Source organism: Aspergillus uvarum (assembly GCF_003184745.1).
Source record: "Aspergillus uvarum CBS 121591 unplaced genomic scaffold BO82scaffold_11, whole genome shotgun sequence".
NCBI classification, from domain to species: Eukaryota; Fungi; Ascomycota; class Eurotiomycetes; order Eurotiales; family Aspergillaceae; genus Aspergillus; species Aspergillus uvarum.
This window is the reverse complement of record NW_020291308.1, coordinates 116,550-130,326: the sequence shown is the minus strand read 5'-3', so window position 1 is coordinate 130,326 and position 13,777 is coordinate 116,550. Positions and strand designations below refer to the sequence as shown.

The following is a 13,777-nucleotide window of genomic DNA, read 5'->3' as shown; positions in this document are numbered from 1 at the left end:
GAGGAGGAGGGCGGAAGAAGTTCCTAACGTCATTGTTGCTTTCGGAGAAGGCATTTCCCCGCCCCGACCTGGCCCGATTTGGGATCCACCAATTCTGGAGTGGTCCGGCACTTGCTTCCAGTCCCATACCTTGGCCGAGAGGTCGCCTTTCATCGCGTCTCTTTCCCATTTCCCCGTCGGTAATGACTGCGACTCTTATCGGTTAGGTCGCAAGCTCAGGGTAGATCTAGTCTACATTCTGCGACCGACCTCTCCCAGGTCCCGATCATGTCTTCCTCCGAATCTTCGCCCGTTGCCGGCCAAAAACGCAAAGTTGCCGATATGAGCTCCGACGAAGAAGAGAACTACCGCCCTACTATGGGTTTTCGCGGCTTCAAACGAGCAGCGTCTCGATCCGAATCACCTCCCGCACATGGCGGGCTAGGTAGCGGGCGCCGCAACCCCTGGAACAACATGGCGCAGGCTGCGACGAAAGGTGCAAGCAACAATGGAGGCAAAGGCACGGCGGGGGGTAACTCCTTCGCCGCGCGCATGATGGCCAAGATGGGATACAAGGAGGGGCAAGGTCTGGGTTCTTCTGGACAGGGTATCATCAATCCGATCGAGGCGCAGGCTCGCCCCATGGGCGCGGGTCTGGGTGCGGTCCGCGAGAAGACTAAACAAGCTCGAGAGGAGGAAAAACGGGCGGCAACACTGCGCGGTGAAACCGTTGGGGAGAGCTCAGATGAAGAACGCAAAAGGAAGCAAAGGAAGAAGAAAGAGGAGCGCAAACGCGATGGCCGCAGTGGAACGAGCACCCCAGTCGCTCGAGCCAAGCCCAAATTCCGGACCGCACGCGAAATCGAGCAGGATATGGAGGGCCTGGAGGTTCCTAATGTGCTGAAGTCATTGATCGATGCGACTGGGAAGGAGCAGCGAGTGATCACCTCGACCGCCGGTCTGATGACCCCGCAGGCGTTCGTCAATCAAGGCGAGGGAGAGGCCTGGAAGATTGCACAACGGGCACGCAACGACCTTGAGGCCTTCGCGGATGAGTGGAAAGGACTGACGGAGAGGAAAAAATACATCGAAATGGAGGAAACTCAGATTGTGGAGCAGTTGGACACAAACCAGCTCAAGGCAGATCAGCTCACCGAGTTGGTTGTGGCCATCGGAGCACTGGAGGTCTCCGAGAAGGAGGAAACTCGGGCCAAGTTCGACGAATTGACCGACAAACTCGAGTCGATAGAGATGAAATTCCGCAACGAGATCGACGAGTACCGATTACCAGAGACTGCAGTGGCCGCGATCCACCCTCTCTTCCGGCAAGCCATGGAGGAATGGGAACCTCTCAAGGAGCCCACGTTCCTTGTAGCCAACTTCCGCCGTCTCCAGCCTTTACTCCTTCGCGACATCCGGGGCGAACACACCCAACGCTCATCCACCTCTCCCTACGAAACCATGATCTACACTCTCTGGCTGCCGCGCGTGCGCTCCGCCCTCCTCAACGAATGGGACGTCTACGAGCCCGCCCCTGCAACATCCCTGATCGTCGCCTGGAAAGAACTCCTCCCACCCTTCATCTACTCCAACGTCCTCGACCAACTCGTCGTTCCCAAGCTCACCAGCGGACTCAAGGAATGGAAACCCCGAAGCAGCAGCAGCAGCAGCAGCCGGCGACACCACCATCACGCATCCTCATCCTCCCGGTTCCCTTGGTGGCTCTTCACGTGGCTCCAATACCTGGACGACCGGCACACCAACCCCCGCCAAGCGACGGGCCTGCTCTCCGATGCGAAGCGTAAATTCCGGGCCGTGCTCGACACATGGGACCTGGGCAAGGGCCTGATCAGCGGGATCGAGCTCTGGCGGGACGCCTTGGGCTCCGAGTTCGACTCGTGCCTCCGCAACCACCTCCTCCCGCGCCTGGGGCGCCACCTCCGCGAAGACTTCCAGGTCAACCCGCAGGACCAGGACCTCACAGCTTTGGAGCATGTCCTCCAGTGGCAGCCCTTCTTCCCGCCCAACGTCATGGCCCTCCTCCTCACGGCCGAGTTCTTCCCCAAATTCCACCAGATCCTCTACATCTGGCTCACCAACGACCCAAACTATGAGGAAGTCGCCGAGTGGTTCACCTGGTGGCGCACTCAGATCCCCGCGTCCCTCAACGAACTGACCATCGTCGACGAGGAGTGGAACAAGGCCCTGCAGACCATGGACCTCGCCTCCCAGCTGGGCGACCGTGCCGCCGCCGAACTCCCGCCTCCAACGACCACGGCCGAACCAAAGAAGACCACCCACGACCCACGCCCCACTACGACAACCACTCCCGCGCCCCGACCCAAACCCAAGATCATCGAAGAGGTCGCCTTCAAGGATATCCTGGAAGGATGGTGCATGGAACAGGGGCTCATCATGCTCCCGCTCCGCGAGGCGCACCCGCAGAATGGCCAGCCGCTGTTCCGGATCACGGCCAGCGCCACGGGCAAAGGCGGCGTGGTCGCGTTCGTGCAGGGCGATGTGGTCTGGGTGCAGAACAAGAAGGCCAAGGAGGTGTGGGAGCCCATGGGGCTGGAGGATCGGTTGGTGGAGCGGGCGGAGGGGAAGTGATTTCTCTCTCCGTCTGTATCTCCCTCTGCCATACGTCTCACGTTTAACCTCCTGGGTTTTGATTCGTGTCCATAGATAGCGATCTGCAGCTCTGGAATTGGCCTGTATAGCATGACAAGGAAAGAACAAGAATAGCGAGCAGATTCTCGGGGCTTGTCATTATTTCCACTTTATGATACCATTTTTCGAAGCCAGCCCCTCCTCTTATTTTCTATCATCCTAACTTGTCCTTGTATGCTGTGTCTTGGGGGTTATGGGTATACTGCAGTAGGAGGGCGTGAAGATCACTACTTCATCTGAATTTAAATCTTAATTGGGTGTTCATGGAGTATGATGATGAGCCGTAAGGCCTAATAACCTTACTCAATCATCGAAACTCTCATTCATGCCCTCCTGATCATGCCTTGTATTGCATCATCATCATTATCACACACAATCTAACCTCGACAACGAATGTAGAACCAGAGCTAGAGATTGGAAAGATAGGGATCCTGTCGCTGTTGCTCTGTGGTAGGTTCAGGGATATATCTAGTTGTAGGATTCCCGGTGGGTAGAATCTTACATCTACACTTTTGTATATCTATATATAGCAAGGCACACAATTCTTGCTGTCGAGTAGACTTCGATACAAAGGACAAAGATATATATAAGGGGCTGTGACTTATTATTATTGTTATATTCTGACTGATTTCAGAATAATTCTATAACTCGGTACCCCTTCCAGCTCACTGCAACAGATATATGCCTTGAAAATCCTACCAATTTAACAGTCCAAATATACCTTCAATAATTCAATGACATCTATTCTGTCTCCTCCCCTCCCCGGCTCCCTCCTTGGGTGTGGTGTCTCTACCAACCTCTCTCTACCCCAAGCCCCATCCCAAGATCCATCTAAGCATGAAAATTTATATATATCTGTATGTATGTGTGTGTATATATGCAACCCAAGCATTTTATATAACAACCAGCCCTCAACAAAACCCCATACCAGGCGTAGAAGAAAAAAAAAAAAAAAAAAAAAACCCCCCCCCCCCCCCCCCCCCACCTTTTCCCTGGAAAAAGAAAGGCAAAAACCCTACCAACTCGTCTTCCCCGTCCCCCGATCAAACCCGCCCCGCAACTGCTCCGCCGGCTTGACCACCTTCCCCTGCAACACCGTATACCGGATGATATTCTCGCAGTCCTGCGGCCTGACCCGCGCCAGCCAGATGCCCTGGGCGGCGCCCTCAGCTCCCGCTGCTGCTCCAGCCTGTGCAGCACCAGGGTCCGCGTCAGCAGAAGACGTGGTGTCGCTACCGGCTAAATGCCACCCCCACTCCCGCCGCCGATAGATGATCACGTTCGCAGCGTACTTGTGCCCGCCGACGTGGTTGATGAAGTAGATGCCGACGCCGCCGGGCCGCTCGTCGTCCAGGTCGCGGTACAGATTCAGATGGCGCAGGTGGCGCTCGAATTCCTTGCGGAGCAGCGGGGCGGACTGGCCGCAGCGGGCGTCACGGGTGCGGTGCGAGCAGAGGAGGATGATGGCGGAGTGCGGGCAGGGGCGGGCGCGGAGGGGGGTGAGTTCGGAAATGTCGGAGGGGGTGGGCAGCGGGGTGGTCAGCGGGGTGGTGGTGGTCGGGCCGCGGTTGACGAAATGCTCAATCAAATCCGGCGCCAGGGCGGGCGTGACGTGGTCGATGACGGTGAAGCTGGGCAGGAGGAGAACGGTGGTGGGTTGCTGGCCAGGTTCGTGGTAGTGGTATTCGTCCGGGACGGGCATGTTGGAGGCGGAGAGTTTGAGTTTCTATCCCCAGATATCCGGTTAACATTGAGTGGGCTCTTGAGGGTGTCGCGTGCGGGTAGACGCATTGGGATTCTGGTTCAAGAAAGGATACGCACCCCATTGCTCGGAATAAGCCCCCCCTTCTCGATCGCCTCCATCACGCTCCCGGGCTCGTCCGCCACGTCGCGCACCCAGTCCGTCTTGCCCGTCGCGACCAGCACGTGCGTCGCCCACTCGCTGATGTTCCCGTACATGTTGTCCTCCTGGTCCACGTCGAACTTGGCCGGGTACTTCACCGAGCACGAGGCGCAGTCGTGCAGGCAGTCCTCGCCGTCAACGGCCGGGTCGACCTTGGGGAACAGCGTCTCGGCGGGCGTGACTTCTTCTTCGGCGGCGACGGCGGCATTCTCGTCGCCGGTGGCTTTGGGGCTGTCGGCCGGGGTGGCCGAGCGACTCGGCGTGAAGAGAGCGGCGCCCCGTTGGATGAATGACTGCATGCTTCCGGGTTGTTTGTGGGATGGGCGGGGAAGGTAGGAGTTTTGGTTGTTGCGCGGGACAGGACAGAAATTCTAACAGCTACAGTATCAAGGAAGGGGAACGTCAGATCTTATCAATCACTTTGCCAAGCCACAAGCATGGATGATGGAATACTTGACTAAGATTCGCTTGCCGATGCTCCGATTGGTGGACGTCACGTGGCTTGGGCCCGAAAAGCCGAAGCTGCTCGGATTGAAGATGTGGGGAGCCCATCCATGACCCGACTGTTAGACGGAACAAGGCCAATCAGAGAGTGACGAAACCAATGAGTTGCGTTGCTCCTCGGATATATTTATCATATCTAAACTAGCTCCTTCCTCCCCCCACTCGCAGGGGCTCGGAACTCGGAATTAACACTACAGCCATTCAACGCTGCCCCTCGACCCCCCCAAAATTAAAGGCATACGGCAGATCCGACGGTCCCCGGGCTTCCACCAAATGAATGACGCTGCCACCCGAGCTGTTGGATGGCAGTCGCCGAAGCGAGCGCATCGACGGCGTCCGCGGCGGCTCCATGGTCCGACCGCGCGTATTCGGCCGTCGCGCCCAGACAGGCGACCAGCGCCCGTGCTGTCTGGCGGACCGGGCATCCCAGGACGAGGCATTTGAAGGCCGCAGGCTGTTACTGCGCCCGCGGGACAACAGCCCCTCACTGTCCTGGAACGAATCGATGGTCTCCGTTTCCCCTTCCTCGTCCGAGGGCCCGATGATGGACTCGCTCTCTGTCTGACTGCTGGCCCCGTCCTCCGCCTGCAGCTCCGCCAGCACCCGCGGATTCAGCCGCGTCATGCCCCGTAGCAGCTCTGCAAAGACGCGCATCAGCTCCCGAAACTCGTTCTCGTGGAGATCCCGCGACGAGAAGCGCGCCCGTTCGTAGCGCGCGATGAACGCCGCGCCCACCTCCGGCGGTTGGATGACATCCAGCGACGCCAGGTGCTGCAGGTACTCGCGGAGGCCCATGGCGACCGGTCGCCGCAGGACGTCCACCACCCGGGTATCAGGGAACGACTCGTCGGCGTCGGAGAACGGGGCGCGAAGGGACTGATGCACCCCGGCGAAGATCGGGTCCGGGGGAGCGAGGGAGACGGCTTTCGCTTCGATCAGGTGAGGCAGTTCCTGGATCACGGTCCGGTACGGGAGGTCCGGCAGATCCGCGCACGAGGGAGACGACCAGCCAGGGTGTTCGATGGGACCCCAGGGAGGGTGGTCGCGGTCGATCAGCAGCGACTCGTAGTTGGCGAAATCATCCCCGTCGGCGGCCAGGTCCCGCGGCCGGGCTTGGTAGGCGATGATCGCGCTGTGGGCTAAGCCCTCTTTTACCAGTCGTCGCACGCTCTTGCCCACATCTTCCTTCTCCACGGGGATCCAGGCCTTGGGGATTCCGGACAGAACGGTCCGGTTGGTATATAGACGGGTCGCATATATGAGGATGGCGAGAATGAATGTGACGACGTAGCCGCCCGTGATGATAAAGATGTTCGTGAGGCGGCGGGTGATGTAGCACTGGTAGATGGCGTCGGCGGGGGTCAGGATGATCAGAAAGAAGAGGATCACCGAAAGGAAGATAAAGAATGTCAAGTTAAGGAGGCGCTGGAGGTTGAGGGCCATAATCGCGCACACATCATATCGCGCATCGTCAGCCCCTGCGCCGCTCGAGTTACAGGCACGAGCTGGATGGAAGATGTCAGGGATGACGGATTCCGGAAGGGGGCCCGACCGGGTAAAGGAGGCCAATGTCACGTGATTCGAGGATGGACCATAAACATCACTAAACTTTCCCCTCCTAGGGCAGTTACAGGGTCTTTCCAAGTCATGGGCACACGGCGGCATTAACAATGTGTATATATTCATCTACATCCCCATGCAATCTATTGCTCTACAAATCACATAACGCTGAACGGTCCAAATCTATGCAAGCCCTTCAATCATCCTCCACCGCGACCTCGTCCTCCGGCTTGGGATCGAACTGAGCGCGAGCGCGGCGGATGACGCGCTCGATACCATCCAGACCCATCTTCAGGACATCCATCTTGGGGCCGTAGCTCAGACGAACGAAGTGGTGGCAAGGACTGTCGAAGAGATCACGTCTCTTGGCGGGGTTCAGGTCGAAGAAGATACCGGGAACCACAATGACCTTCTCGGTCAACAGGGCGTTGAAGAAGTTCAATCCGTCGGAGATGTTTGCCTCCTTGGGAAGAGGAGGCTCCAGAGAGGTGAGATCAAGCCAGATGTAGAAGGTGGCCTGCGGGACATCCTTCACGCGGAAGCCGATTTCGTGCAGCCGCTGAAGAACGAAATCTCTCTTCTCGCGGAAGTGGCTTTGCAACGCCTTCATCTCGGATCTCACCAGCTCGGGCTCAAGCATGGGAATGGCGGCCTCCTGGAAGGGCACATTGGCACCACCGTCCAGGTAGGAACCGGCAGAGCCCAGAGCATCAACAAACTCCTTGGGACCAACAACCCAGGCAATACGCCATCCCGGAAGACGGAAACGCTTGGTGAGGCCGTCAATCAGCAGCACATCTGTTATAGTCAGTATCGAAAGAGAGCAAGCGAGCATGTTCAAGGCTCAGGAAGGGTCAGCTAGCGAACCATCTTGGTTAACGTCCACTACGTGCTCAGCACCGCTGATCGTGGTTCCGTCACAGTCGGTGGTATAGTTGTAACCACCGTAGAACTCATCGAGGATCAGTGTCGCGCGATCTCTGCAGATGTCTTGGATGCGAGCGAGCTCCTCGTTGTCAACGAAGTGACCAGTGGGGTTACGGGGGTTGGAGGTCAAGAGAACGGAGGTACCACGGGCGATCTCCTCGGCGATCTTATCGGGGTGGATGTGGTAGTGGTCATCCTGAGCAAGAGGAATGGGAATAGGCGCAATCTAAGGAGCACATGTGTCAGACTCTAAGAACGCCATTGGCCAATCGCTGTTAACAGGCCGGAGCCGTGGTCGAACACTTACGTTCTTGAACAAGGTCAACATCTCCGAGTAGGCGGAGTAATCGGGAATGGGGAAAGACAGGTAAGAGTTGCCCAGAATGGCAGCGATACGGATCAACCCAGCACGACCACCGGGGACAATGCAAACGTTCTCCCAGGTGTACTGGCTCTCCTTGCCCTGACGGTAGTGTTCGTTGTACAACCGGGCGACGGCGGCGCGCAGAGGCTTGATACCGGCGGTCGGGCCGTATTCGCGGGCGGCGGAGGTGATGGGAATGCTCGTAGGACGGGGGAAACTGCCTTCGATCTCATCGTCGGCCTCGGGGGCACCCTGGCCCAGGTTCGCCCAGGCAGAGGGGTCCTCTGCGTAACCGTGCTCGGTGGCACGTTCTGTGCACCAGACGACACCCGTCGAGGCACGCGAGGCATCGAGACCGGCATGGGGACGGTGACCCTCATGGGCGCTGCGGAATTGCCGGTGGGTTTCCGATCGGAGTTCTGCAAGGGCGAGATCTGTCAGATGGCATGCACGTAACAAATAGCTTAAAGACCATTGTTCCTCAGAAGAATAGCCTTTGTCGTCGACACTGCCCCGCTACCACCGATGTGTCAATTCCTCCCCTCTTGTTCCAATTTCGCCCCTCCGTAGACTCCACCATTCCGAGGCGCAGAGTGAAGGGGGAAACAACAATCAACAACAATCTGACGTACCGTTCTCGGACAATTCCTTGCCCAGAGAAAACCGACGGTTTCCCGGGCGCAAGATGCTGACGCGACGGCCGGAGAAAGACATGATGGACCGCTTGGCAGGAGAGGGGTCTAGCGTTATCGACTATATGTACGCACTAAAGGTACGGTACAGGGGTCGCAGGGAAAAAGTCGGTGGCGATTTCTCAACCTTCGATGTCAGAGAGAAACGAAAGTGTAAGCAGAAACAGAATCAAAGCACCAGTCTTCTTGGTTGCTTTGAAGTCCTAGATAATGTTAGAAAGGATAGAGAAGAAGGTAAAGAAGAGGAATGGGACGAACAAGAGGTGGAGGGGAGGGAATGATAATATAATATAAGGCAACAATAGAAACAATTTGTTAATGGAAATGCAGGAGATGATGAGAAGAGAAAATAGAAAACAGAAAATAGAAACTAGAAAAAGGCGGCCTGAGTTATTTGGGTCGACGAGGCAGAGACGGACTCGAGGGAGAGGGAAAGGCCTCCAACTGGAACTGGAACTGGAGTTGGGGATCCAACTTTCTAACTACAACCAGGCACTGCACTGCATCTCCAACTATTCTCACACTTTCATCGTCCCCCCACCCCACCCAACCATCAGCATCCTGAAAGCCATAAGCAGCGACTAATTTAGTGACTAGTCCACCGCCATGAACTAAACCAACTACATGTAACTTACCCAGCAAGTTGGTCTAGTCAGCGTCCTCCACATCATCCTTTCCGACGTCGGATGCCGTCATACTATTGGCAGCCCGACTCCTCGAGACGGTCAATCACTCACTCACTCAGTCAATCATCTCGCCCCCCTGAATCGATACAGATGCTCAAATAATCCCGCATGGTCGGGGACTCGCTCAGGAGGTCGTGCGCACCTGTTTGATTCTGAAACAGGATAAATGTCTCAATTGCCACTATGCATAGGAGCATACAAGAACACGACAAATAATCCCATCCTCCTTTCTTTCGAGTCCTCCCGTCCAGACCGCATCGATTCCCGTCCCGATCGACGAGTGGATGACTGAGTGGGAAAAGAGTGGAATAAAAAGTGGAACACTCGGATGGGACCCGAATTCCCGGTTCTTGTCTTGTGCAACCCTCAGCCCTGGAAGAGAGCGACAGACCCAACCGTATATTAATTTCAAACAAGCAACCGAAGGGAGAAGAACTCAGGAGAGAGAGAGGGGTGTGGCTTTTGGACAAATCTCATTGCACCCTGTGGTTTGCCCCTCTTCTCTGATGGATCTTGCCCCTCCCTGCCCAAGCCTCACTCAACAGCCGCAAAGTCACACAAAGTGATAGGCCCTACGCTAAATAAAAACCCAGTTATTCAATCAAAAGGAGAAGGGAGGAAACAAGTCTATTTCATTACGATTGAGGCACTCCGGCCGTATTTCCCAACCGTCGTATCCAACCCGCTGTCAGACACGACCCAACGCAACCAATATAGCCGGCAGACAAAACACAACAGGCAAGCTTCAAATGAAAATGCAGGAACACTGTACAACTCATCTTTTCAACCCGCAAGCCAGTATGCGTGAAAAGAAATAGCAGTATACATACATCATGCAGTCATGTAGATCAGATCAAACACAGTCATCAACATTGCCGCAGAAAAGACATTCCCAGTAAATCGATATGTCATGATCCAGCACAATTCCTAAGACACGACTCCATGCAATGGAACAAGCAGAACAGCAACCTAACCAAGGTTTCTTGAAAGGCGCATGGCATGCAAGAATCAGAGACTTCCCAGAGCCTCAAGGCCAATCCAGTGAACGACGAGGGTCGGAGGGCAACCAGGAGACAGCACCGGCGAATGGTTTGGTAATCGGTGTCTCTTCTCTTTCCAACTCATACAATATAGGTGGTATTGGCAGTAATCGAGAAACACAAGACGAACAGAGGCGAGAAGGGGGAATAAATGGAAGAACAAAGCAAGAAAGACAAAGAGCGGTGAAGGAGAAGCTGGTCATGTCAAAGCATCCGACATTGCTGCGGCTCTGTTTCGGCTCTGGCACACCTAGGTTTCAACTGCCTGGCAGTACAGTTGGATCTCCCCAACTTGACCCCGGGCGAGCATATCACGCTGCTGCTCCCGCCATTCCAAGAAAGCCAACTGAACCGCTTCATCGCTGTCAATGGTCACAAAATCTCCATCTTCGTCCCGGTATCGAAGTCGGACTGATTTGCTCGTTATCGATTTGGTAGTAAATCGAGCCAGTTTGGCGTCTATTCGGTCGATCAGGGACCGGAACATGATGTTGCTTGCAATAACCAACGTAACGTAGTTGTCATCAAAATTGACCTTCACCTTGAGCTGCGTGGGCATGAGTGGCTCCTCGTCGGGCTCATAGCTCAAGGGGGAGGTTGGCTGATCGGTAGCTGACGTGTTGGGCCGGTGATCACCATATTGAGGCTCATTGAAATGGGTGGGAGAGACATGGTGCGAGTTGGAAAGGTGATTAGCGTTTCGAATGGGAAGTTGAGTATTGGAGGTAGGGGAGTTGTTCTGGCTTCGGTTGACTGGCGCCTTCATGCTGGCCATATGAGCGGGAATAGGTGGGACAGGAACAGACTCCATCGACTGCATATACCGACGGAGCTCGGCATTGTGAATATCGGGACTACTAGCGGACCGCATCCGCTGTGCCATGCCATTAGCTGCCTGAGCGGAACCTCCGGACATGGGAGGTAGCGAGGGACGCTGAGCGCTTCGTCCATTCGACGCGCCATTAAAATAGGGGTTGGAGTTGGGACCATCCCTGGACGTAGCTCGAGACAAGGCAGGGGCCGTGTAGCGAGGGTGGTCTTCGCTCCAATTGTTGGTAGGTGTGGCCTGTCGGCTGCTAAAGTAGCCGGTAGACTGCGAACTGGACCTGGTCGATGGGGTTTCGGCAACCGGGGAGAAATAAGAGTTGGCGTTCCTCTCAGCTGGTGACATACTGCCCCCGGGGAACTGCGTATGTACCGACAGACTGGGATCAGGCACAGGAAAGCGGGGCGGACGACCAACTGGACCAGAGCTGCCACTGCCGCCTGTTGCTGAACGAGTCCGGAGACTCGTGCTTGAGGCGTTCCGACTCATGGGAAACTCGGAGAAGAAAGCAGCTTCCTTGGTTGCAGCCTGCTCTTCGTCATACTCCTGCTGGTAGGGATTGGGCATGTTGGCCATGGACTTCATGTACGTAAATTCAGTCTCGGATGTGCTGGTATTGCGGGCGCTGCGCTGTTCTGCTTGAATTGCTCGCTGTGCTTCGATGTCCCTGCTCCATTTGCGCATGACATCCTCGTTCTGATAGCGAATGATAAAGTTATCGACGACACCTGGATCGCCCTTCCAGAAGATCTGGATTCGATATGATCCTGTGGCGAGGAGAAGTCAGAAACATGGCACATGGCTATATATTTGCAGTCTGGACGTCCTTGGGCGTATGACCAGAGGTGTAACAAAGACAGATGGCATGTTTAGAAAGATAGAATCATACCTGGCTTCGGCATACACAGGACATCCGTCACATTTGCCATATAAATGCGGCCTTTGAGCTGGAGGCGTGGTTTGCCCTTGCCAGTCGTGGCAGGCTTGTCCTTTCCGACCATCAACTTTGTCTTCTGCTTGTTAGGGTTGATATCCTTGCAGCATAGTAGAATCCGCTCGAAGAGGTATATATGATACTAGATAGTGCGAGGGAGATTCCCGAAGTCAGCTTGTGGCTCTCAAGGCTTCAAAGCGACTGAATCCACGCTGCATTCTTCTAGTAGGACCGAGGCGATCCGAGTGTATACTGACCTCTCTTTCGGAATCCTTTCCGTTATCACCTTTGATGACGGAGAACGTGCCGAATCGCAACAGATCTCCAAAGGCCTCTATTTTCAGTGCCTTCCAATCGTCAACGCGGTCATCCAGGTCCTTAACCGCTGTCTGCAGGTGTTCCTTGTCAATGGCATCGTTGGCCGAGTCCAAAACCGACTGGATGGCGTCAATTGCCCGTTGAATGTCGTTCTGCAGATCGGGGTTCTCCATCTGCTTGCCAAGCTCCTGTGCGACGGTTAGCGGCAGGAAAAAGGACAAGGTTCATTTGTAGTCCACTATAAGGATCCATACCTTGAGCATCAGAGGGTACTTGGTCAGGCGCTGGAAAGGTTTGACGAAGAAGCCGTTCAGTGTTGCGGGTTGCGCCACCATTTGTTGCAAGTCCAGAGATCGCGGGGCCACGCGGATCTTATCCCATTCTCTCAGACAGACCTCATCACATCTCAACTGGTTCGCGATAAAGGGCTCGTATTGCTTGAATGCTTCTTCATGCTGTGTAAATAATTCGCCCCAGTTCTGTCTCTCTTCGGGCAAAGCGTAATGCTGCTCGATTCGAATCAAAAATCGCTGTGCGAAATCGAGGAGGTTATTCAGGTTCAGGAAGATTTGATGGCTATGATCTCCTGTTAGGGCTCCCGTTTCTTCCAACTCCTTCTTCAAGGCTTGGAGATTCTGCAAGTGGTGGACATAGTCGCGCTCCGTTTCCAGCAACTCCTTGAGGATGTGTTCTCGCTTTGTCAGCTTCACGGCGCCTTTCACCGGAGCGCGTGCTGCTTCGTCCGACGGTCGCTTCAACTGTCCCTGCATCTCCAGGATGTCTAGAACACGATTCACCATCTTGATCACTTTGAGAAAGCCGGTGGTATTTTCCCCATACAAATCGGTGATTAGGAAGCAATCCTGCTGCGGAAACGCTAGTTCCTGCAGCGAGGCTTGCAGGAACTTGAAGGTGGCGGCCTTGGGTCGTTTGGCCTCGGGCACCTTGGCGGGATCAATCTCCAGATTCTCATCCGGGCCAGAAGCGTTGTAGATGGCCAAGAGGGGGTATCCATTCCGCAAACAATTCCACAGCGACGCCACGGGATCGGTGTTGCCTTGCACGAGGTCCGCCTCCTCCATCTCTTGCAAATGAGGTTCGAAGTTGGGCACCTCTGCTAAACGCTTCTTGAGATTGACGCAGCTCTGGTATATGGATTCCCCGCCGCGGCGGTTGATGATGTTGTCCTCGGCGATAGGACCGCCATTTGAGATGACGGTCTCGGCCATCGCGTATTGAGGCCGATTAGGACCGGGTTCGGGGGGTGGTTGAGGGGGAAGTCGAATCTGCGCAGCAGACTAAGGGCAGGCGGGCGTGGACGGGAGCGACAGACGTGGTTGCACAGGGAACAGCAAGAGGAGCATGGATCAATGA

At 55.4% G+C, this 13,777-nt stretch overlaps 4 protein-coding genes across 4 annotated transcripts; 1 reads left to right on the top strand and 3 right to left on the bottom strand.

Annotated features, from left to right (window-relative positions):
* The first annotated feature begins 129 nt into the window (after window positions 1-129).
* On the top strand, window positions 130-2,933 carry BO82DRAFT_351924 (putative G-patch domain protein (TFIP11)). The gene has a single exon (XM_025634551.1). The coding sequence runs from the start codon at window positions 268-270 to the stop codon at window positions 2,587-2,589; it is 2,322 nt and encodes a 773-aa protein (XP_025494542.1). The 5' UTR covers window positions 130-267; the 3' UTR covers window positions 2,590-2,933.
* Window positions 2,934-3,664: 731 nt separating this feature from the next.
* Window positions 3,665-7,121, bottom strand: BO82DRAFT_409530 (uncharacterized protein; the record flags this gene model as incomplete). Its single annotated transcript, XM_025639731.1, has 3 exons — window positions 5,310-7,121; window positions 4,471-4,852; window positions 3,665-4,375 (listed from the first exon to the last, which is right to left on the bottom strand). The coding sequence occupies exons 1-3, from the start codon at window positions 6,740-6,742 to the stop codon at window positions 3,665-3,667; spliced, it is 2,526 nt and encodes an 841-aa protein (XP_025494541.1). The 5' UTR covers window positions 6,743-7,121.
* BO82DRAFT_351921 (pyridoxal phosphate-dependent aminotransferase) lies at window positions 6,715-8,979 on the bottom strand. Its single transcript, XM_025634550.1, has 4 exons — window positions 8,540-8,979; window positions 7,851-8,326; window positions 7,484-7,769; window positions 6,715-7,414 (listed from the first exon to the last, which is right to left on the bottom strand). The coding sequence occupies exons 1-4, from the start codon at window positions 8,619-8,621 to the stop codon at window positions 6,813-6,815; spliced, it is 1,446 nt and encodes a 481-aa protein (XP_025494540.1). The 5' UTR covers window positions 8,622-8,979; the 3' UTR covers window positions 6,715-6,812.
* A 1,596-nt stretch (window positions 8,980-10,575) lies between these two features.
* Window positions 10,576-13,632, bottom strand: BO82DRAFT_277324 (Rho family guanine nucleotide exchange factor CDC24; the record flags this gene model as incomplete). Its single annotated transcript, XM_025631186.1, has 4 exons — window positions 10,576-11,918; window positions 12,041-12,227; window positions 12,343-12,591; window positions 12,658-13,632. 4 exons carry the CDS (start codon window positions 13,630-13,632, stop codon window positions 10,576-10,578), a joined length of 2,754 nt encoding a protein of 917 aa, XP_025494539.1.
* Between the last annotated feature and the right edge of the window lie 145 nt (window positions 13,633-13,777).